The sequence below is a fragment of the Lissotriton helveticus genome, chromosome 3_1 (genome assembly GCF_964261635.1).
Source record: "Lissotriton helveticus chromosome 3_1, aLisHel1.1, whole genome shotgun sequence".
Classification (NCBI taxonomy): Eukaryota; Metazoa; Chordata; class Amphibia; order Caudata; family Salamandridae; genus Lissotriton; species Lissotriton helveticus.
The window spans coordinates 420,810,021-420,834,851 of record NC_136061.1 but is presented as its reverse complement, the minus strand read 5'-3'; the positions used below and the strand labels follow the sequence as shown (position 1 = coordinate 420,834,851).

The window sequence follows — 24,831 nt, the reverse complement described above, 5'->3', positions numbered from 1 at the left end:
TTCCTCTCCTAAACGTCCGGACTTTGGTGGAAGACATCTTCCTGGGTAAAACACTACTCATTGGTTTCCAAAAAGACACCAATCAAAGTCATGCTGTAAGCAGAACACGACTAATCACCAACCAATGAAAGTTTAAGCACATCTTCCTACATTGCAAGAACTGCATCGTTTCTCTTTCCCCTGTGAGGACCAGTTAAAATCCTGCTGCGTGATAAGGCAAGCAAACAAATAACTTCCATGCCAGTAAAATCTGCCACTTCTGTGGCACCAGAACCTACCGGAGTGCATTCCTGGCTGCGCAAGACATCCAAAAGACTTAAAGAATGACCTGAGCAACAAGTATTCTCTGCACACACAGACCCAGGTGCAACCTCCCTTCGCAAGTTAGACATGCTCCTTTGCTGTTGCAATTAGGGAAAGGTGTAATAGCTCCTTTCTTCAAGCTGTGTACAATCTTAGACTGCATCCCTTCCCTCCCTTTACCTCACTGGACTGCTGGGTTGCGTTTCTTCTATTTATCCATGCTTCTTGTCCTCAGTTCTCATTGAAAACATACTTGCATGCCTTTGTAATGTCACAAGTCCAGCTATTAGCTTCCTTTGGAAGGTAGGTTGGAGCTGTATAAAAAGTACTATAAAAACAAATTCCCAAGATCCTGCAGCAGCTAATAACCGTTATGTCCTTTTCCCCACCCCTTTACCTGACGTGGTATGCTGAAGAGTCATTCCCAACAGGAGGAGACCCTACAGGCGAGTAAGTAAATTCCTATCACATACACCCCAGAGATTGAAACAAAGACGTCTACCTTCATGGTATACTGACTCCACCAGCTTTAATTAAAAGGTTTGAGTCAACAGCACTGCTGATGTTAGATTTGACCAGGTTATGGTAAAAACTTTGCTTGAAACCGGCACAGACTTTTCCAAGTACAAACAGCAAAATATGAAAAATGTATGCAAACTGGCTTCAAATTCTTGCGGAGCAAAAACACGCCTGCAACACTGCCCGACAAAACGTAATGCCATACTTATGAACTACAACTGAAGAGCAACTGTGTCTAAACACAAGAGGTTGACAATTCATTAGTAAAGCTCTCCAGCATGAAAATAAGTCCTATTGTTAGAAGACACACTATCAATGTAGACAAAATATATATTTTGATAACCCCTTCCCAAAAATATATTCCATCCACAGAGTCAAGAAACCGAATACTACATGCAGAAGTGTCTGAGGTACAGTATCCAAATAGTTAACCCAAGAAAACAAAGCCATTAGCTTTATTAATGACATCACTCAAATGTCTTCACTTAAGAGCTTTTGAAGTGGTCTACTTTAAGATCTCGCAGCCAATACCTCTACTTTTCAGTAGAAATACCCTGTCAACCTGACACAGTGCATAGGTTATAAGTGAATCAGAATTTTATTTTATATTTAGTTAATGCCCAGTTTCTTGTCATATGCATCTCTTAATATTCATCCAGTGTGAAGCGGCTCAACTAAGGTCATTTGGGGGGAAAAAACTCAACTCTCCCATGAAAATGTTCTCCTCAAACTGATGTTTTTCTTTTCTCTCATGTGATACTTGTTTTATCACTAAATTTAAAGACAGTTGCAACCCTAAACACTACTCTTCCAGCCCAGTACATGCTTATGAACACTTCAAAAGGGGACTAGAATTCATCTACCAGAAAACAACCGGAGTAAATGCATAAAAAGATTTCCTTGAGAGCAGAAGGCTAAAACTAGTAACAGTCAGTAAACAATGGGTTAACCCCTAACCTTGGGCTTTTGGAGTGGCGTGCTACTCACCACAAACCACTTCAGAGTATCATCACCAGTAGTAACTGCTACATAAATGCATTTACAACAGAATAAAATGTTAGCGATCCCGCATTACCTCTGTAAAACCAGCACTACCCTTTAACAATGGCCTAGCTCGACCCTTATTCCTATCTGTGCCCTTTGCCCTGACCTCACAACCGCTGGTGAACTGCGCCACCTCCAAAAACACTGCATGCAACCAAGTTGCTGTATGCATCGGCGTACTGGCATTATATTAAAGTCAAATCTATTAATTTTGTCCGTGCTTGTTATTCTGAGGCAATACTGATTTAATTGAAGCGAATAACAACAAATGCACGATTATTAGACACTGAGAGTTGCCATGTCATTTCTGACTCCTTTAACCAGCCCCTTAATTTGGAGCCTTCAATGTTCATGCGTGAGTTTTTTTTAGCTCATTCTTACAGTGTTTAAAGTAAAACTACACGTTCCATCATGCAATTCGATGTCAAATACAGTTGAAGCTCTCAGGCACGAAACTGGGGGCAGGACGTCCTTACGCCAAATAAAAGTGCACGTGACGGCTCCTCATCTGACTCTGGTAAGAGGAACTTTGCCTTCCAGCCTATAGTGCGCTCGTGTGATTTGCAAAGCTCAGCACTTCCAGGCGGCGGAAAGTGCAGCGTAGTGCTTTCATCACAGAAATGTTACTGTAGAATACAAGGTGTCAGGGGCAAAAGCGGGCATTTTCTCGCTTCCCCCGAAGGCAGGTGTGACAGCTTCCCTCTTTCTCCCCTGCAGGGTCGGTCGGCGCGTGGACAATGGGGTCGAGGAGACGTTTGCTGCTCGTCTCTAACTCCACTCTGCACGGAGGCACCTACCTGGCGCACTGTCAAGACCAAATCCGGGCTTTTTTAGGCGAGTAAGTAAAGCAAATATTGTTTCGGTGCAGCTGTTTACGTTTTAACCAAATGTATTACTCGGTCTGGTGTGTTTTTTTTTTTGTATGGCAGAGAAGGCTCTCTTTCTTATAGCTCAGATACTCTTAGCTAGCGCCAAACCGTGTCTAAAATATGTACAGGGGTATCCTTATCAGCTGTTTTCGGTTAGAAGTTGTGAGAGTATGTGGCGTAAGAGCCAGAGCTACCGACTTTGCAACGGAGAACCAATGTTTGATTCTCGACCTTGCCTCAACCTCATGCGATTCTGGGCACACCACTTAATTTTCTCTCCGTGCCTGTCAAAAATGAATTTGTTTTTCTGTAATGTAAAACTCTCCAATACCTTCGGGAAGAGTTCGCTTTGTACAAAACTGGAACAAACGTCTGTCTTGCCCGTTTTTTGTGTGTGTTTTTTTTAGAACAAAAGCTTTATTGTACAACCTTAGTCTATGGACAGGTCGCAGTGCTAGCAATATGTAGATACGTGGTGTGATATGTCCTGTGTGCCACATGCCTCGCTGCTCTGATGAATAACAGACACATTAATGTGTTGTCTTGTCACCAGTACTAAGGGCACAGACGTTCTGTATTTCTTTAGCTGTCAGATTTGACATGACACTCGTTCCGTTTACTAACACGAACAGAAGCTGAATACGAATAGGGAACTTGGTGGAAGGCCTAATGTAGTTGAGGAGGGGAAAAAACGTAAACGAGAGTCACACACGGAGAGTAGTGGTACAGGATCAGAAACCACGAGGTCCGGGCCAGGGTCCCCTTTAATAGTTCCCGTTTCCCCGGTCCTTCCCTCTTTTGGCTTCTACCACATCATCACTTAGGGTGGGGCTGACAGTGGGGCACCCATGACAAGTTAGCGACAGTGGGGCAGCCCATCAAACATAACATTCCTCCTTTATTTTGAACAAAATGGACATTGCCAACACAGCTACCAGCACAAAAGAATGAGGGAGAGAGAGAGAAAATGTAAAAGAGAGAGAGAGTGAGAGAAATGAGAGATACCAAAAACACATTCTGTATATTAGGTTAACACCAAGTCCTTTAGGCGAGAAGGCACTGCAGGACTTGGTCTGAGGTGGTACCTCCCGCTCCCACGACGACCATCATTGTCCCGACCATCACCTCCTCCAGTTACTGGCTGGTGCTAACGGCCCTCAGGGACCTCCTGACAAACTGGTTCCGATGCCGGGCAAACAACAGTCTCTGGGCTTCCGGCAGGGTCCCTGTATCGAACAGCAGGTGAGGAGACCTCCTCCTCAGTGGATTCTGGAGACCTGTATACGCTCTCCGCTCCTGCTCCCTGGTCCACCATTCCAGAGGAGGTTATGTTATGTTATGTTAAAAAGGATTTCTAAAGCGCGCAGCTACTCAAAAGTGTGTTCCGGCGCTTAAGACAGAGGTAGGCCCAGAGCAGGCGTAGACAAAGGAAGAGAGAAAAAAAAGACCAGATAGACAACGTAAATATTAGTTTATTTGCTGAAACAGACAGGTTTTCAGTTGTTTCCGGAAAACAAGCAGATTAGTGACCTGTCTAAGTGAGAGAGGCAGCTTATTCCACAGTCCAGCCACTAGCACTTGAAAGGAGCGACCGCCTTTGCGGGCTCTAAGATGTTTAGGGGTGGCCATAAGATGTTGATGGGCAGATCTGAGAGATCTGCCAGGTACATAAAGAGACTCTCCTAGAGATATAATGTGCCGCGGTCCCAGCACCTGGGTTCACAGTACTCCGGTACTCCTTGAACCAAGATACATTCCTTGTGATAGTCTCTCCTGCCTTCTGGGCCATGACCATTGTTACTTTCACAGCTTGGATTATCCATGGATCTATTTCAAATGGGAGCGTGAAGGTTCCCCGTGGATTCCAATTTTTCACCATGACCACATCCCCAACCACAAAGGATCTTATTCTTGCTCCACGGATTCTGGACATGAGATTGTTCTTGGCCTGATGTTGTCTCAACTTCCCCGTAACAAGTTCTTGTAGACTCGACTGTTGGTCCACTTGAGAAATGACGTCATCCACTGTTCTGTTAATGCAGATGGATTCCAGGCTGACTGGGGCGTTGAATGGGGTGTGAGACGTATAGGGCACATTCCATGTTCTGACCATGAGCCAATGCAATCCGAAAGAACTTTGTTTAATGTGCGCATGAAGCGCTCCGCCTCTCTTTTGGTTTGCGGCCAGCGCAGGGTGATTTTGTGATGCTAATACCCCAAGACTGCAAATATTCTGTACATTTGTGGCTGGAGAAGGGAGGACCTGTGCACAAGTCCTTTAGAAGTCGGAGTGCCCATTCTCTTTTCCAGACATGGTATGATGTTGTTCGCTGTGGTCAATTCCATGATCTCAACTTGGGAGTATTTCGAGAAGTAATCAATGACAACCAACATGTGTCTCCAGTCCGGGAGACTTCCGAAGTCGGCAATTGCTATGTGCCAAGGGTGTGGTGGTATCTATTCCATAATGATCTGAGAAGGAGATTCAGCTGGGCCATTCGCTTGACACAGGGGGCATTGAACGACGAACAGTCTGCTCCACAGCATTATCAAGGTTGTTTATTGAGCACATTCAGTTAGTCATATGGCACGTAGCATCTGTGTACAGGTGTTTGTGCATAATTATACTAATAATTACCATTTATAGAGCACCCAGTAAAGCCAGCGGGATAGCTCAATAAGTTTAACATTCAATGGTTAGCACTAGCAGATCGCAAATTTGATTCCTGGCAAGGCCAAGGTAGGATTCCATCTATCGAGGTCGCTAAAATGTGTAGCAATAGGCCGGGAAGACAAATGGACAAACTTCCCGTGGTTCTTACTCCATCGGGCAGTCAGAAGAGTATGTCAGTGGAGGAGACATAGTAGTCTCCATCGATGACATACTTACTTTCCGCTCAACTCTAAGTGAGGTGGATGTAATTTCAGTTTGACGCAGACGGTACAACGTCACTTTGCAACGGAATTCCGTCTCCAGAAAACTCTTATTCAGGCCCTTATTAATATGTGGGCAGGGTCACAAGGCCTGCTGAGCTTGGAGGAAATGTGGGAGCAATAGCTTTCCTGACACACCTCTTGATAAAAGTGATACAATTAAAGAGTGGGCTGCAGGCGCTCCTTCCTTTTCCTAATCGCACATTTACAACCTAAAGTGGCTTAAGTCTCCAAAGAAATCCTGACATAGATACAAAAGAGCTGATCTCCCAGTGACCAGATTCAGCATCTTAAGCTGCATGCTGGTCTAAATCTTGGTGGCCATCCAATACAGTTCTCTCCTGTGGTCCAAGGAGGATCTCGTTATTATTTTTCTTTTTAATATGTATCTTTATGTATCAAAAAACGTATATTCAAGATTGTCTCTGTGCTTCAACGTGAGCCAGATTTTCTTTTTAAGAGAACAATCTCATACCACGCCGCACTATTGTAGTAGCAGAGGATGGTTTATATGCCAGGCCGGCAAAGTGCTCCTTAAATTCTGTTAATATCAATGGTGGCTGTTGGATTTTTAAAACAAGCGAATTAATGTGCAAAATAAAGGGCAGTTAGAACTGTAGCGGTTGGTGAAGTGTGACTGTGGTGGGGTGTAAATACACAGTACAATTGGCACAGAGCAATTAAAAAAAATGGGAACAGACTGCTCCATTTTCAGTCTAGTGAAATGGGACAATAATACCTTTTTTATAGCATAATTTGTACTAAGATTGAATAGAAAGCCATACGCAAAGTTATTGATGAGGGAACTAAAAGGGCATAAAACATCCCAAATGCATTCACTATTTACTAACACCTCAGGCACCAGTGACCAATTGTAGCAAGCCTGGGGAAAGGACGTGGGTAATTTGTGAGACGAAGAATAGCAAACAAGCATTGGCATAGCCAATAGGTCTCGCTTGTGGGACCTTATAAGTATTTAGTTTTGCAGCACAATATCCTTGGTGCAACAACATCAGCTGTTGCACGGCTAAACCTTGTAAGTGTTTAGGCATGCAACAGTTGATGTTGTTACAGCCGGTCAAAGAACAAGGCTGTTAATGAGGGGAAAGACGAAGCGGTTCGAGTCAATGAGGGAGGTGCTGCACAACCGGGGGGAGGGGGGTTAATTTTTTCCTGAAAGGAAGGAGGTTGTGTTCCTTCCGATGGCTCTCAGGCAGGTGGTTCCAGATGAAGGGGATAACTGATGAGAAGGGCAGTGTGTGAGGGGGCAGTGTGTGAGGGGGCAGTGTGTGAGGGGGCAGTGTGTGAGGGGTCAGTGTGAGTGGTCTGTGTGAGTGGTCTGTGTGTGAGGGGGCAGTGTGGGAGGGGCCTGATGCAGGCGACTTGCGTGTGTTGGCGTCAATAATTTACACGTAAGCAAAGTAGTCACAGCCATTTACAACTGGTGTGCCAGGAGCAAACATGTTTTTCGATTTTAAGTGCCACTTTAAAAAGTTAGAAGCTGCCAGTATTCGCAGACTGTTAAATTGTTCAGGGATTTGCATATATTTGAAAATGTCTGTTTTTCAAAACCACTGCATTGTTGGTCACACCTCATCTTGGAGCGCTGTCTGGGCCTGTGAGGATGGGTGCACTAGGCACTTCCCGAGCAGCAGAGATTTTAGAAAGGTTTCTTTATTGCATTCCCTCTCGGCCTGCTGCAGGATAAAGAGGCGGGGGTGGCGTGGGGAGTGGAGAGGCCAGCAGAGTGACACGATTTGTTTCGGTGGAGGGGGAGGGAATTGAAGCGTGAATGGAAAGTGCACAAACAACGCACCACACTGCAAAGAGAATTAGAAGCTTGCAGCAGTATCTAGGTGAAAGCATACGTGTTTGGGTGCGTGAAGTAAAAACATTATATTAAAAGTAAATAAGAGAGGGATGCAGAACACAGAGGCAGGAGAGTATTGAAGTCGAGGGCAGGCAGCAAGACACACAGAGGTGAATCATGGATATCAGAAACGGGGAACCTAATAATAATGTGGAAAGCAAGCTATCTAAACAGACATTAACTACTTCCTGAAGACTAATATCAAGTTGTGTCCCCATTTGAACTACAACAGTTTTGGCGACGCTTGGCTAGACATAACATGGTGTCAGAGATAGATTAAAACCCAGAACACGAACTCAAATCGACGTGTAAAGCAGCTTAGGTGAGGAGTAACGGCAGGGAAAGGTTGAAATGTTGTGTCTAAGCTGACTGGGAAGACGCACGTTACACCCTGCGTGCAATGTGGACAAAGGAAAAAAACTGCCGAAAGACTTGTGCTGCGAAGAAGGAAGGAGATTCAAAATGGCAAGAAGGCTGAGATTAGTGTTTTACGTGACGATGCAGTGAAGTGGCGGAATTGAAACGCAAATGGTAAGGATAGCACAGCTGGGAGTTTAGCCTATGAGCGCAGATCCAGAGTAAAAAAGAAATCAGACAGTTAATTGACGAAAGCTGTCGCGTTAAAAAAAAAACAGCTGTAAGGCAAGCGAGCAGCGTAATGTAATTGTAGCACTGTTGGAAAGAACACACATACATTGAACTGTTGCGCAGCTTAAATTTGAAATGTAAAGTATGGCATGTCCAAGAGCAAGTGCCATGAGCGCAGTGGAAAAGGCATGCAGAGCGAGCAGCGAACCGTTGATTTATTGTCACGAAGAAACTAGAGTGCTGCGTAGGAAATAAATCGATGTCACAAGCGCAAGTGGATAACGAGCCAGAGTGAGCAGTGAGGAGTTATTTTATGTCACGCTGTAAGGAGAGTGCAGTGTGAGAAAAGACTTGGTGCCTTAAGTGCTGGAGAGGAACGGGACAGAGCAAACAGCACGCAAGTGAAAAGGGAAGCGGAGCGAGCTGCGAGCTGTTCTTTTGAAGTCACGCATTGAGGAGAGTGCTGCGCATGAAAAGTCTCAGTGGCTGATTTGACTATTAATTAAAGCAGTGTGGTTAACAGCAAATGTGTAAAGACTAACCAGACGTTGAGAGCCAAATAAAGTAAAGTAAAACAACCTACTTACAGTAGAAGCTCACTCTGGACGGCAGGTAATACTCTGAAGACAAGGACGCGAAAACAATAAAAAAAAAAAAAAAGACGCGAGTGGTGCGCGGCCGGGAAACTGAAAGTACGGCCCATGATTAATTAGGGGAGGAGAAGCCTCAGAGCGCACGCTGGGCGAAGCCCTTTGATATGCTGTGCGGCGGCCGTTAAAAAAAATGCAATTAGGAGGGAGGGAGGCTGATGCGCGTGCTTGTTTGATCACGTGATTCACGTGAACTTAAACAAAACCGCACAAACGAAACACTTGGTTTCACGAGCGTTTCGAGGATATGAATTCTCGCTCCGCTCAATGCGCTTGCGCGCATTGATAGGTCGCGAGACCTAAAAACGAGATTGTTCTCCACAAGATTGCCATTGCCTTGCAATACAGAATTTTTCAGCTAAGTAGCTTCACCATACTTGCCTTACTAGAAGCAAGTTGTGAACATTGGGTCTCCACTAATTGCTTCTAGTAAGACAGACAGAAGATCATATCCACCCTATATGGCATTACATTAACGTGGATCTTTCGGGAAAGGAGCCATTTGCACTTTGAGCTGGGTGCTAGAGTTCAATTTGCATGACGACTTTAAATTTACATCGCTATACATAAATGTTTTGCTAGATGCCAGCAAAAACAAAATGGATTCATTAAGGTTGGGATTGTTAATGATGAAATATCACCTGATTTAACCAGGCTTGGGGTGTCCGCAGAAACATTTGAAAATGCGGGAGGATTGGTTGAAGCATAGAGGTATTTTGTTAAGCCTATCTTCAGGCTTGAACCTTTCTGTTATTGACCCGTTGACCCTGAAGAATGGGCAGAGTATGGGGTTAGGAGTATGTGACCCGGGCTTCGAATAATGTATACTGATGTACCGTTAAGGACAAGTAGAGAAGCTTTCTATATCTGCCACTTAATTTTTTTCCTTGTAAAAAAAATCTATTGTTTTTAAAAGAAATAAAAATCCCAAGGTTTAGATAAAATGTAATGTACTTTGTGCAATTTTGAACTGCCTGTAACACGATTTAAGATGGGCAATGCAAAAAAATGACATTTGCACTGACTAATCAGCACAAAACAATGTGCTGACCAGTAAGCATAAGTGTCGTTTTTGCATTACTGTTTGGGGCAAAAGATAGTGATTTGTAAAGAATGATTTCCACAGTCTTTAGTGAATTTATTCATTAATGACAACTCAAAATTGGTACACCCTCACCAGCTAGGAAACAATTAAATGGTAGTGTAATTTCCACACATAAAGCTTCACATGGCAGCAGAACTTTGAAGAATAACATCCTTTAAGCCTGGAAAATGCTACCAAGCTTAAAGACCTAACATATCCCCGCCCCATATAGTACAACAAAAGGCAACAATATAAATACAGTAAACATTATTGAAAATACAAAAGCTAAAAGAAAAACAATAAATGCATGTTAAAAAAACATTCCATGCATTTAAAGATAGAATAAAGAGCAATATGTTGAAGACTTCATCTTACAAAATCACGTAATTACATAAGAGGTCTTCGCAATCTGCGAATACTTATTTGCCCCTATCTCCCAACCTCAGATTACTCTCTTGCACAACAGGCCTTATACTTGTGATAGGTTTCATTTTCCGATGCCCCGCCCACTTACACTTACGCTTATGAGTTAGCATAATGTGTCTAACCAATGATATATTCATTTATGCATTTAAGTTTATATTCTCCATTTCATTATTCATTTATGCTCGTGACATTATTCAGTTTTCTTAGCTTAGCCTGTGTGCCACCATTTTGGAGTGCTTCTCTCTGTGTGCGAGTCGCACTCGCTCACCCCTCCCGTAGGAATAGATAAAAACCCTGAACGCAGCAGTTTTCGTTTCTTGGCTAACTGTGATCGAAACTATAGCAAATTCCTAATCTGTGATGTTCCCATGTGCTGGAGACGCTGAGGCCTGGCTCCGCGGCCTTGGGCTGAGATAAGCAATGTTGCCATCGCAGGTGCAGATGCTTCTTGTGTGAGGCCATTGTTCGCTCTTTCAGGGGTCCAGTACTTTTCCAGTATGGGCGTGTTTTATCCTACTGTATCCTGTTATAATGTATTGCTGTGATGAGATGAGGCAGTCCTCTCGGCGCACTCTTAGGGGTGAGGTCGGACAGGGCCCTCTCATATGGGAGTTTGTGGCCTAATAAAATATCCTGTTTATTCTTCTCCACTGTCCGGCTGACTTATTATTTGGTAATTATAGGTGAGTGTGGTAAGTCACTCGGGTGGATTTGAACCACGCTTATCAGATGGCGCCCGAACAGGCACCCCGCGATAAGGATCTTTCTCACCCGTAAGTGGGTAGCAGAAGACCGGGGACCCTCTGGTCGGCACGGTGGGTCTGGGTACCCATTTTGATGCCGAGCTTGGTTCTCGCAGCGCTGCCCCACCCTGCTGATCCGTAGAGGTCCCTGTTCGTGATCCTGCGCCGGGGTCCCGAAGGCGGAACTTTGGAGCTGACCGTGTTGGTCCCAGCAGCCGGCGGTGGAGAACAGTAGAGGTCGGTACCGCGTATAGAAGGTGAGTGGTCCGACTGTTGATTGAGGGAGCTGGGATGCTCCATGAGACCGGTGTGTCTCTGAGACCGGTGTGTCTCTGGTGATTGGAGGAGCCGGTGTGCTCCTGGGGCTAGTGTGCTCCGGGGAACTCAGGGTGCGAGTGGCACCCTGACAGACTTGGTGTAGATTGGGTGGACGTTTGTTTTGGTCATCCGACCGGATGGTACTGCGGTCGAGGCGTGGCTCACTGCGGACGGATTCTGGGACTTACTCGAACCCCTAGGGTGTGTGGTTCGTTGGGAACGGGTCCTGGGTCTCACGTGGTGTAGTGCGCAGCGATCTGTAGTGCCGCCCGGGAGGCGGATGTGTGCCCCAATTTCGAAACGGTGTGTGTACTGTTCGGTCTGCGGTAGGGTCCAGGTTCCCCAGGACTTGGTCGACGGGCCTTGTCCCATTTTGGTAACACGTGTTTGGTAGGGATTTGACGCATAAGAAGTGCGAATACGTGTGTGTGTGTGTTTCGTTGCGAATGTGCGATCTGGGAGTTGGTGAGAGGGTGCGTGTAAATTTTGTATTGGTGTGAGATTGAGTGAGTGGAGCTGCCGTGTTTCAGTAAGCTGCGGTGTCTCGGGTGCTGTTGCAGCACCTCAGACACTAGATTGGCCGAGAGCCAACCCGCCCCAGTGGAGGGCTCCCCTAATTTCGAGATGTATGTTAAGCATGGACTAACTCCGATTTTGTTTAACACTTTGTGGCACAGATATACTAAAGGAAACGTGGATTTGCAGTGGCCCTTGACTGGTTCTTTCGATGTGGCAAAACTAGATTATTTACAAGACAGATTATTCGCTAGGCGCAGTCGCCAGAGTATGTTTGATTCCTTGAGAATGTGGCAAAAGGAAGTAAAGGAGCGACAGCTAAGAGAGGAGAAGGTAGCTCAGAAGAGAGCGGCGCAGACAATGGCGCAGAATGCGAGAGAACATACTAAGAAAGAGAATGAGAAGCGGATTGAGCGCGCAGACAGACTTTAATAGTTGCAAGACACTAAAAGTTATGTAGTAAGAGAGGAAGAACAAGATGAGATGGAGGACATTTTGAATGCTCCCCCCCCTCCCCCGTATGCTCCGCAAGAGTTGTATCCCGTGTTGACTGGTTCTGCTTCCTCCGCAGTGGTTTCAGTTCCGCAAACGGGTGCCCCTCCCTTGTCTGGCACCCCCACCTCCTCCTCTGTTTCAGCCCCTACTTTGTTGAGCGATGTCGAACAAGCCTTGTCTTCTGTCACTTCTTCATTGACCGCGCCCTTGGTCTCTCTCTTGGCGGCGAGCTCACCTGCCCCCTCTGTGGCCTCTCCTGCACTTCCTACTGTTTCTGCCAGCGCTACCCCTCAAGGTGGGTTGTTGACTCCGGCTCGAGGTGCGGGAAGTGGGCTATTTACTCAGGTACGAAAATTGCTTACACGTTCTACTGTTGGGTTGGATGAGAAAACAATGGTGGCTAATCAGGCTTGTCAGTGGGCTAGGAATAATATTTACTCACTCGAAGACATTTGGTCCACGATGAAAGATTATGAACCCCTGATGCAGCAGCATGCTTTATGGCATATGTCAACGACCCTAATAGCGTTGTGGGAACAGGGCTATGGTGGAGCGGCGCCTGTGGTTCTTCATGACATTAAGAACAGAGCCTATAGGGCTAATACTGGAGTAAAGGATGTGTTGCAGAGTTTGCGGTCCTTGTTGGAATATAGAAATGATTTGCCGTCGGCAGGAGAGCCCCATTTTCCTGGGGTGCACCCAATGCGTGAGGTACACCCTATTTTCCATCCTGAAGTGCCTGAAGTGGTGGACCCAGTAACTAACAATGTTACTAGGGCTGGTGTGGATGCTCATTTCCAAGAACAGTGGGTATACACGCCTTGGAAACGGAGTGAGGTTTTAGCATTAAAAGCTCAGTTGCCTGATTCAAGGAAAAATCTGACTGCTTACTACAAAGAGCTGACGGAAGCAGCTTTCTTGACGGTTATGACTTTAGCTGACATAGAATTGTTTTTTGGACTACTGGTTCCGGTGGATGTGTGGTGACAGGTGAAGGGGACGGATCATGTGGAGGAATTGGGCGGTACTTGGGAGGAAATTAAGGACTGGGACAAAGGGCGGAAGCCAGGGGAGAAGCCGAAGGCTGAGATTTTGGCATTACCAGGACGAATAATAAAATATATGCACTCCCTTATTCCTCCGAAGAAAGTGGTTTGGGATAAGTTGACTGCATGTAGGCAGAAGAAGGACGAAGCAGTTTCAGATATTTTTCCACTCGTTTCGAGGAGGCTTTTATGGACTTCAGTGGTCAGGATCTATCTCAGGATGGAGGCTTGCGACTTTTCGTTAATAGATTTGTAACGAATTTGTTACCGGAAATATCAGCTAGATTGCAGGCGTCGGAGAGTACGTGGACGACATCCACCCCCTCTGGTATTCTGAGTATGGCTCAGTACTATGAGCATAGAGAGAACGAGAACAAAGACAGACGGGAAAAGAAAGCCAAAGACTTGAAAACGAGGGTGTTGCTGCAGCAGGTGTCGAAGGGTCGGGACGTGGAGCCCCACCCATGGTAGCGGGTCGAGGTGGAAAGGGAGAGAAGAGAGAGCGTTTAGGTCAGAATCAGTGTGCGAACTGCAAAAAGGAGGGGCATTGGTGGAGAGATTGTCCGGAGCTCCGGTCCAATGTTGGGTCAGGCAGAAGTAGAGGTCGGGGGGAATTTCATCGGGATGACAGACAGTTTGACAAAGGCAGGAGACCAGGGAGAAACTATTTTGACGGAGAGAAGGATCAACAACACTTCCAAACGGAGGGTGACGCCAGTAAGACAGACAATACTACAATGACGCATATGCTATGGACGACTTGACTGGGTTCTCTCATAACTAGGACAGCGTAGGACAGAGCACGGGACCGGTTTCTGTGGATGTTGATCAACAAGGACCCTATGTGACTGCGGATTTGTTGGGGTCTTCTCAGAAATTTTTGGTGGACACGGGTGCTATGAAGAGTTCTGTGGCACGTTCTCAGGTCCCAGGGGCGGCTCTGTCTGGCAAGAATAATATCTCCGTAGGGTTCTCAGGTACTCCGGTGATTAGCCCCATTTCTAAGCCTCTTGCTCTTACGATCGGCCCTTTTACTGTTGACTCTCTTTTCCTTTTGACTTCGAATTGTGGCGAAAATTTGATGGGTTTGGATTTACTGAAGAGATGAAATGCTACGATTTACTGTTCTCCAGACGGTGTGTATCTCACGTTGGGTCCTACTGTCGCGCATGCGCAGCAGTGTTTTTCGAAAGACGAGCCTCTCCCGGCTGAGTTTGTGGGAGTCCCAGAGACTCTATGGGCCAGTAGTGATACTGATGTGGGAAAAATGGATATTGCTCCGCTGTCCATTAAGGTTAAGGTGGGAGCTCGGCTACCACGGATACCCCAGTACAAGATATCTAGGGATGGAGAGAAGGCTTTGCTACAGATAATACAGGATTTGATACGATCCCGGCTGCCACGGATACCCCAGTACAAGATATCTAGGGATGGAGAGAAGGCTTTGCTAGAGATAATACAGGATTTGATACGATCAGGTGCACATCCACCCCCTCTGGTATTCTGAGTATGGCTCAGTACTATGAGCATAGAGAACGAGAACAAAGACAGACAGGAAAAGAAAGCCAAAGACTTGAAAATGAGGGTGTTGCTGCAGCAGGTGTCGAAGGGTCGGGGACGTGGAGCCCCACCCATGGTAGTGGGTTGAGGTGGAAGTAGTTATGGAAGGGGAGAGAAGAGAGAGCGTTTAGGTCAGAATCAGTGTGCGAACTGCAAAAAAGGAGGGGCATTGGTGGAGAGATTGTCCGGAGTTATGGTCCAATGTTGGGTCAGGCAGAGGTAGAGGTCGGGATGAATTTCGTCGGGATGACAGACAGTTTGACTAAGGCAGGAGACCAGGGAGAAACTATTTTGACGGAGAGAAGGATCGACAACACTTCCAAACGGAGGGTGACACCAGTAAGACAGACAATACTACAATGACGCATATGCTATGGACGACTTGACTGGGTTCTCTCATAACTAGGACAGCGTAGGACAGAGCACGGGACCGGTTTCTGTAGATGTTGATCAACAGGGACCCTATGTGACTGCGGATTTGTTAGGGTCTTCTCAGAAATTTTTAGTGGACACGGGTGCTATGAAGAGTTCTGTGGCACATTCTCAGGTCCCAGGGGCGGCTCTGTCTGGCAAGAATAATATCTCCGTAGGGTTTTCAGGTACTCCGGTGATTAGCCACATTCCTAAGCCTCTTGCTCTTACGATCGGCCCTTTTACTGTTGACTCTCCCTTCCTTTTGACTTCGAATTGTGGCGAAAATTTGATGGGTTTGGATTTACTGAAGAGATGAAATGCTACGATTTACTGTTCTCCAGACGGTGTGTATCTCACGTTGGGTCCTACTGTCGCGCATGCGCAGCAGTGTTTTTCGAAAGACGAGCCTCTCCCGGCTGAGTTTGTGGGAGTCCCAGAGACTCTATGGGCCAGTAGTGATACTGATGTGGGAAAAATGGATATTGCTCCGGTGTCAATTAAGGTTAAGGTGGGAGCTCGGCTATCACGGATACCCCAGTACAAGATATCTAGGGATGGAGAGAAGGCTTTGCTACAGATAATACAGGATTTGATACGATCTGCTGTGTCCATTATCTGCAATCTCACCGTACATGGACCCTTTCTTCCACTAGATCTACCAAGTATCTCTTCCTCCTCCATCATCATAAAACTACTACAACCCTCCTCTTCATCAACACTCCTATTTCTCATTTTACTATACAATGCTACTCTTCTTAAGTTCCATCATCCGCCATTCTCCAACACCACAAATCAATCCTGTACTTCTTTGACTCTTTACAGTCCACAAAACTTTGACAGGTCTCTTTGTGTACGCTCCTATTTCTCATTTTACTATACAATGCTACTCTTAAGTTCCATCATCCGCCATTCTCCAACACCACAAATCAATCCTGTACTTCTTTGACTCTTTACAGCCGACAAGACTTTGACAGGTCTCTTTGTGTACGCCCTGATCTTACTTTTATCAAATATCCCACTTTAATGCTACTCTCAACTTTCTTGCTCCCGCCAGGTTCAGAATTTTCCTTAAAGATTAATTATTTCATCCGTGCAGGCAACATCTTTGTACTGGCATTCCTTTCCCTCATCCCATCAAAAGGAATTCTATTAGTGATGTTATTTTTAGTAATGCAGTATACCCAAACAAGGTTCCTCACCATAGGTGTGATGTGAGGCTGATGGTGAGTGATCTGGTTTGGGCGTACACACTACTAGAAATAGTGGACCACTAGTGTTCCTTTTTGCATGGATCAACGTACAAGATGCAAAAGCCGCGGTCTTTTCACCTGCGCTGTATACTTAGGACAATATTGCACTTATTTCCACTGCACTGGCATCCATAGTGATACAGTACTCCGTTTAGTGTCAAAAGGAACTAATTCACCAGCTGCACAAATCTTTTTTTTTTTTGTTGTTTATATTGTCAAACAATGTTGTGGATTGTCACCCAAAATTAAGCTATCCTCAAACATTTTTTCAAATCCTCAGTTTTTCTGTGCAATTCCACACAAACTGAGAATAATATTCGAACAGACCTAACATGATTTTAATTCGTCTTTATCTTGAGGAGAAGGAGCCATTTGTAAAACTTTCATCAAATCTTTTTTGGGTTTTGCTCCTGTTTTGAACAATGTATACCCCAAATATTCAATCACTTCAATAAGAAACTTTCATATTCTGTAATTCTGACAAGTGCCTGTTTGATGGCGATGTTGACTTTCAACTGTTGCATCAAATACCAAGATGTCATCCTGAAAATATTACACTATCTATGCCTTTGAATACCTCCCTCCTCTTTCTCTGAAACACACTTGCCGCTGACAACAATCCAAATGAATTGAAAAATCCCATTCATAGTTGTAAATGCTATGAAAGGCTTTGAATCTTTATGCAATTTAATCTGGTGGTATGCACTGTTAAGATCCAGCTTGCTGAAAAACTTGTCCCAAGTCAGTGTTGTAATGTGTCGCCCAATGTCGGTGTCAGTCTCAATGTCCATGAAACAGTGTCCCCACATCTTTGTTCAAATGCCCAAGTCCCTGTAACAGTGCCAGTGTCTCCTTGTCAATTGTGTCCCTTAGGCAGTTTGCGTCTTTGTGTCAATGGCCTAGTGCCAGTATGTTCATATCAATATGTGCGTCCTTGTCCCGGTGTCGCCATCATTCCAATGTCACTATCCCCTGTAACGTTAACTGACCAAGTGTCAGTGTTTCACAGTATATGGGGCTGTGTGTCAGAGGAAGGAATGGACTTCTCATTCCACATGATAGGGTGCCAGTGTCAATAGTGATAACTCTGTGTTCCTGTGTCAATGTATCCTTATTAGTGCTATTGTCAACGCCCCAGTATCAGTATTCTTGTGTGAGTCCCCCGATTAGTGTTCATGTCCAAGTGTTGTTTCTCCCCTGGTAGTGTCCCTTGCTAGAGTTAGTATCCATGTGTTGTATCATCCAGCATCGGTGTCCTATTACTGATGCCCTTATGTTGATGTTTCTGTGATAGAATTTGTGAGCTTGTCAGTGTCCCCTAGTCCGTGTTAGTGCATGTGTGTCACTGACCCTCTATTTTTCCTCCTGTCAGTGTTCCAGTATCCAGGGCAGTGCTCCTATCTTTCTATATACAGTGTCAGTGGCCCATGTGTCCATGCCTCCATGTTCGCTCTTGTGTGTCACTATCCATGTGCCAGAGTCCTCTTCTTCTAGTTCCCAGGCAGTGTCACTGTGGCAGTAGCCCTTGCTGTGTTGCAGTGCCCAATGTCAGGATCCACAAGTCAGTGCCCCAATGTTGAGTCCCTCAAGTCACTGCCCTTATGTTATTGTCCCTGTGCACTGTCACTGTCCTGGTGCTATGTCCAAAGTCGTTCATTAATGTGTGTATCAGAGGATCCTTTTCCAATCTCTGTGTCACTGGCCCTTATCCTAACATCAATGTTTGTGGCCCCCATCCGCGTTCCAAAATTACTGTTTACAAGTCAGTATCCCCATGTAAGTGTTGATGCTCGCATGTTGGTGTCCCGGTGGCTGTGTCTTTGTAACAGTGTTTCTGTGTCATTGCTGGTGCCCTTATGTCCGTGGTCCAGTGTCGGCATCCTAGCATTAATATTTGTAACTCATGTCCATGTTCCAGTTTTACTAACCCCCTATGTCAAAACCCCCATTCAAGTGTTAGTATCCCTGTCTGTGTTCTAGCATCCATGTCCCACAGGCAGGTGCTCATTACCCTTCTCTCCATGTCAGCCCCCTCTAGTACGCGCGAGGTACATTAATGTATTTTCCTCTCCTGTCAGTGTCTGTTGTGCCACTGGAATCATATTGCACCTTCTGTCCTTCCGTCCCAGTGAACCGTGCCCTGCTTTAGTGTTTGTGCTCCATGTCACTGCTCTAGTGTCTCTGTTCTCACTCCAGTATTGATCCTCCTGCTTCAGTGTCCCTCCTGTGCCAGGGACCTGGAGTCAGGGTTGCTTTTTTCTTTCTCATTATCCTAGTGATGGTGCCTGTTTGCTATTGCCACAGTGTCGGTGTCCCTTGTTAGTGTCCTAGTATCGGTTTATATATGTTGTTTGACCCATGTCCATGTTGGAGCCAATGAGAGTGAGGTGCCCCAGGGGCCCCGTGCCATTGCTGGTAACCCTGTGTCACTTTTCTGATGTCAGTGTGGGCTCTCGTGCCATGTCAGTGTGCCAGCCCTCGCGTCCCATATGACGTCACTGGTCTCATAAACTGCTTATTCTATCCAAAGTAAACTTTGACTCACTGAGGAGCGATCAGTGAGCATTCGGCATGAGGGAGGGTTTGCGGATAAGCATGGTGAGTAGTGGTGACCTAACAAATGGACCAGGCAGGGTTAATGAATATTTTAAGAAAGATAGCTTGAAAAATGTTATGAAATAATGGGACAGATGTACTACATTTTAGCGTAACCCAGCGCTGCCACCCTACTTGCTGCGGTGCTCCAGTGGGAGAAAGCAGCTCACAGATATATTTGCTCAAAATGGCCTCTTGCTGCTTTCTTCGCATGTGCGGAGCAAACAGGCTGCCTAGTGCCAGGCACACAAATGTGCACAATAGGGGGGGTGTGATGTCTAGAATAGATTTTGTACTAGAACTGTGCCCTTCCAGTACAAAATCCTATGCCTAGATACATTTTATAACATCCTACACATCCCATGTGTGTTGTCCAGTGCAGCACAAATGCAATGTGTGAAATGTTAGGAGAAAGAAATATTTCTCCAACTTTGCATCTGCTTCAAAGAGGCATTATTTATTTACACAAAAGCCTATCATAATTTGGCTACTTTAGTAGATCAGGTGTGGCATAAAAAAACGTGTGCTTGTGCTGTACGCCCAAGTATCACCAATATAATGCCCCCTTAATGCAAAAGCGTAAAGCTCAATTTGCACCAAAAAGGGCACCCTTTCAGTGAAAAACACCTTATGCGCTGGAAAGTAAATCACCTTCGTAGAGGTTGCCGCATTTTACATGACTTTGCCACGGTGCAGTCTCAGTAAATTTGCCCAAATGCTTTTTCCTAAACTTAGACCAAGAGCGCCACTTCAAACAAGCAAGAGTTGACAAGTAAAATGTGCATTTAATAACACCTACATTATAATGACTCCTGCAGCACTAGGAGTATCCCTGTATGCAGGGACAGTTTCACTTTTATTTGAAAATAAAGGAAAGGTTTTGAAGTTTGCTTCACAATGCAGTGCAAGTCTTTCATTTTAACTTGCCTGTTAATATGAGCTAAGTTTTGGTTTTTAAACCAGTCTCTTGACTGCCTGCTACCAGTTGGATTTTGGGGAAGTGGGGAATGTATTACTATGGGGTGCCACCTGTGTACTTCATACATAGTGAGCAGCCTCAGATCCATTAAGTTACATAATATTCAGTAGGCAGTCCATCTAATCTGTCTTTCTCTCGGATAAATCAGCATTCACTTCCCTAATTTATTGAATCGTCAATGAGGCCTCTAAGGCCACAATTTTCTGGGGCAATACATAGGTTAGACTTGCATCTTTTAAATAATCGACCAAGTCATTGTCCGTGGTTATTTTATTTTCTGAATACAATCAAAATAATGTATAATGAGTTCTGAACAGCCTAATAATCTCGTTTTAGGTACACATCTCACCATCATCCGCTCAAACACTCACTGTAGGAGACCCCGTGATTCAGGTGTAATCAGTCCGTCCTATAACCTTCCAGCCTTCTAATTTCAAAGTGTTTCCTGACCATGTGATTCTTCTACAATAAACATCTCAGGTATTCTAGTATTTGGGATACTCTTTCCCTTTTTCAGATATTTCAGTCTTTTCCTCAGTGGCAGGAGGTCCTACATTTTCAGTTCTTACATTTATCTCTGTAGGGCCACTATTTCTTTTTCAGTCGCCTATTCCCGCCATAAGATGTTCCAATACAGTGTCCCCTTATGACCATCTTAAGCACCTTGCATTCTTTCAGTTTATCAGATGCAGTCCTTAAATTCTTCTGGAAATAATTTTATCCCATAGCATATCTTGCCCTAAACATTGGGTCACAGCAGATAGCTGTGACGAGCTTGCCTCCCCCACTGAATTCCCATTATAAGAGGTCTCATGTCTGCGATAGCTCTACAAAGGTACTCGATATGTGCAATATTTCATTCAAGCTCCTGGAGGAAAATGTTTTGTCTAATCTAACATATAAGTCATGGGGGTGCACTAAATAGTAGTATTCTTTAGCTGCCATCAATAGTCTCCAAAAATAGATCAGATCCCAATGAAATTCCTATGTCACTCAGAGCTTTGGTCATTCACATCACTGACAACATTAGCAATAGAGTTGAGGCCTGTCAAGATCACTTATGCAGATTAAATCACCATTAACACTGCCATCTATTACGATAACAGAGAGAAAACTAGACTGGTTAACACTTGCGGCATGTATACTGACCAGTACAAGATCTACTCCTTCCCGACTAGAATGTATCTGTCCTCCGCATCATCTTGCGTTGTAGGAGCAATTAGGGAGACCTTAATCCTTACCAAAACCAGAACACCACTTGCATATGCTTAGTAAACAGAACAGAACAGAAGCCTTCCCATACCCTGATTAAAGGCTTACCACCTTTCGTGTGCGGTCGTGTGCTGACTCAACTAGTGGGAACTGGTAGTTGTAGCTTTGATGTTAAGCGTCTGCCCGGCCGCTGAGTCATGCACTGCCCGAAGAGCGAAGAGGGACACGTGGCCTGGAATACGCCACGCCAACCTGTGGGCCACACACGCGGGATTGAGGGAAGACGCTGTTAGCTGCGGCCCATCCACAGGCTTGAAATGATGACAGAAATTAGTGCCACCATCAACGGATGTAATTATCAGGACTTCAATCCCCACAATGCAACAGTCGTTTGACTGGCCAATCCGAGGGGGTAATCAATAACATTAAAGGGACTGAAACCATGATGCACGCATTCAACTCCACAAGCCTCTGAGGAAGTAAGAATTACGAAACGCGTCAGGCAGAGGAATTGACTGTCTTATCCTAGCAGAGAACAGAAGCCTTCCCATACCCTGATTAAAGGCTTACCACCTTTCGTGTGCGGTCGCGTGCTGACTCTACTAGTGGGAACTGGTAGTTGGAGCTTTGATGCTTAGTAAACTATGTAAAAAAAAATAAAAAAATTGGCCGCACCGATGTAAAAAGAGTGGGAATTAAGAGGTGTAAACTGTGATGGAACTATTTGGACTACCCTGCAAATTTGATCCTTTTGTGAACGTTGTTTAAGCCTATTGCATTTCAGTTCGTGAGCGTATATTTATGTGAAGATACCATTGACAATGTTTAATGATGCAATTCGAACTTCCTGTGAAAGCTTACTGATGTCAGTCCTTTCTAAACATTTAAGTAAATCGGGATCATGACATTTCTGCTATTAACAGGTCCAATTCCATGCTCATATATTCCTTACCAGATAAAACACAAATCACCTCCCTCCCAGACCTATTAACAAACGAATAATCAAAAGTAATCTGCCAATCCTATTTGTGACGGATAGGGGCATTTACAATCTAGGAGCTCCCCCGCCAGCTGCCATTTAAAAACCTATGACATTCTCATAACTTTGTATATTAATGGTAGTCCGATCTTTCTCCCATCAATTGCACAATGTGCTGTTAATCATATAGCTCCAAGTTACTTTTCGTATGAGGTCATCTGCAATCTTGAGTGTGATTTCAGGTGGATCCAACCCATCTTTCTCTGTGGAGGCCACAACAGATTCTCAATGTGTTCCGCCTTCTACAGGGTCGTTTTTAAGTCCGGGAGATCTTCTGTCCATTGTCCCATGGATTGCCACTCAGTAGCAGTGTTGAAAAGAGACTGCAGGTACTTCTTCAGGTAAGTAACACTAGTTTATTTGAGAAGAACAGGAACAGTAAACCCCCTGCTGACCAGACTCCTAACTGAATAGTCTGGAACATCAGTAGTGGAGTCGAACGTAAAGACATTCTGGAATATGGGATGTGAAACCGTAGAGGAGAATACAATCATGAATAGCAATAACCTAGAGATGATTTACAACGCATCTTCCACCTTTAGAAACAGAAACAAAAATAAAATAATCAGAAGATAAAGGATGATGAAATACAATAATATCAGATAGAATATTCGTCACAACACTAGTCATTAAGATAAGCTGGTGGTCTACAATTCCTTGAAATTCTGGAAATAGCAGGCAAAGAAACATTTTGGGAGATTGAAGAATCAGCAGTAGCATTGTTAGAAAGACAAGAACTGCTTGTGTCAGGAGCATCACCTCCACCATCACATCTCCTGCTAACTGGAAAAGAAGATGAAGTGGAATCTACTATAGAAGATATCATGTAGCCACTATTCCTACTGTTACAATCAGAATCAACACATTTACGTGAAATGTCCTCTTTGCAAGATTTTTTTTTACATAAAGCTACTCTTCTCAGGTTCCATTTCTCGTCATTTGTTAGAACAATGTAATGAGGAAATACTTCGCTAACAGAAAATGGACCTCTAAATTTGGATAAATCTTTGGTAATCCTGCCAGGTTTTACTTTAACAAAGTCTCCTTTTGCAATGCGTGAATTTAAAGTGATACTTGTATTCTGAGAATTTAACTGACTAACTTTATCCAAGAGGGCGTGAGCTTTGTGCTAGGAAATCTGCCACGCATGATTTCAAAAGGTGACTTGTCATTAGAACCACGATTTGTTGTACGATAAGCACAGATCACGTCCTGAACGAGATCAATGGCTAAAACACCCTTGGAGTAAGCTAACTGAATGGTACCTTTAACAAGTCTGAATCTCTCACATAGACATTTCCCTGTGCATTGTATAGGGAAGTACGATGATGTGAAATTCCACAACAAGATAAAAAGGAACACCTATTGTGTGACACAAGTTGTGTTCCATTATCTGTGATAATGACATTGGGGTATCCTTCTTCCTGAAAGAGGGATTTAAAAAATGTTATTGTACTCTCAGTGGTGATGTCTTTTACAAAATCTACATTGAGCCATTGAGAAAAAACATCAATGGATACTATTGTGAATCGCTGAGATAACGGTAGTTCCTCCATTGGCCCAATGAAATCTAAATCTAAATAAATAGTGTGCCATGGTATATTAGGAGAAGACAATTTTCCCATGGAAGTACCAACAGCAACTTTAAGTCTTTTCTCCCCTTCTTTGCATGTTGGACACTTTTCAACCCATGCAGACACCTGAGAATCTATGCCAGGCCACCAAAAGTTGGCCCTTAATCTGTGCTGAGTCAAGGTTTGACCCAGATGACCTTCATGGGCAATGTTTATTAACTTAGTCCTAAGCTCAGGAGGGGGAATTAACTTATTGTCGCGCATAAGAACATCAGGTTGATAATTCATTGAGTACTTTTAAGAAAGGACGAACAGATATATGTAAGCAACTTTCACGTCTTGGACCCATTTTAACCATGCAAATAACTTTTTGTAAAATATGATCATTGAGCATGGCTTTGCACCACTCACCATGTGTGAAAGATCCTTCACATACTACAACACATCATAGACCCAAGCAACAGCTTCATCTTCACTTTCCAAAGGAAGTGAGTCTTCACCCATGTCTTTACCTTTGATTGGAAGTCTAGAAAGACAGTCAGCTTGAAAGTTGCGCCAACCCTGAATATGTGAAATTTCAAAATGATACTTTTGGAGTTTGGCTGCCAATCTGGCTAACCTGGGTGAACCCTTAATCGCACCACCAGGAGACAAAATGCAAACCAAAGGTTTATGGTCTGTTTTAAGATGGAATTTTGTGCCCCACAAGTATGTGCGAAAATATTGCACACCCCAAGCGGCTGCTAGCGCCTCCTTCTCAATGACAAAATAATTCTGTTCAGGCAAAGTAAGTGTACGGGAAG

The 24,831-nt window shown here is 44.5% G+C and overlaps 1 protein-coding gene across 2 annotated transcripts in view; it reads left to right on the top strand.

Moving 5' to 3' along the window:
- The first annotated feature begins 2,360 nt into the window (after positions 1-2,360).
- LOC144822568 (alpha-aspartyl dipeptidase-like) overlaps positions 2,361-24,831 on the top strand; it is a 130,004-nt gene continuing 107,533 nt past the window's right edge. Inside the window, exons 1-2 of one of the 2 annotated variants that reach the window (XM_078680251.1) lie at positions 2,361-2,383; positions 2,584-2,704. In XM_078680251.1, coding sequence (XP_078536377.1) covers positions 2,604-2,704 — 101 coding nt within the window. In that variant the 5' untranslated portion in view covers positions 2,361-2,383; positions 2,584-2,603. Of the gene's footprint in view, positions 2,384-2,414; positions 2,507-2,583; positions 2,705-24,831 lie in introns of those variants that run through there. The other variant, XM_078680250.1, reaches the window with a different exon arrangement.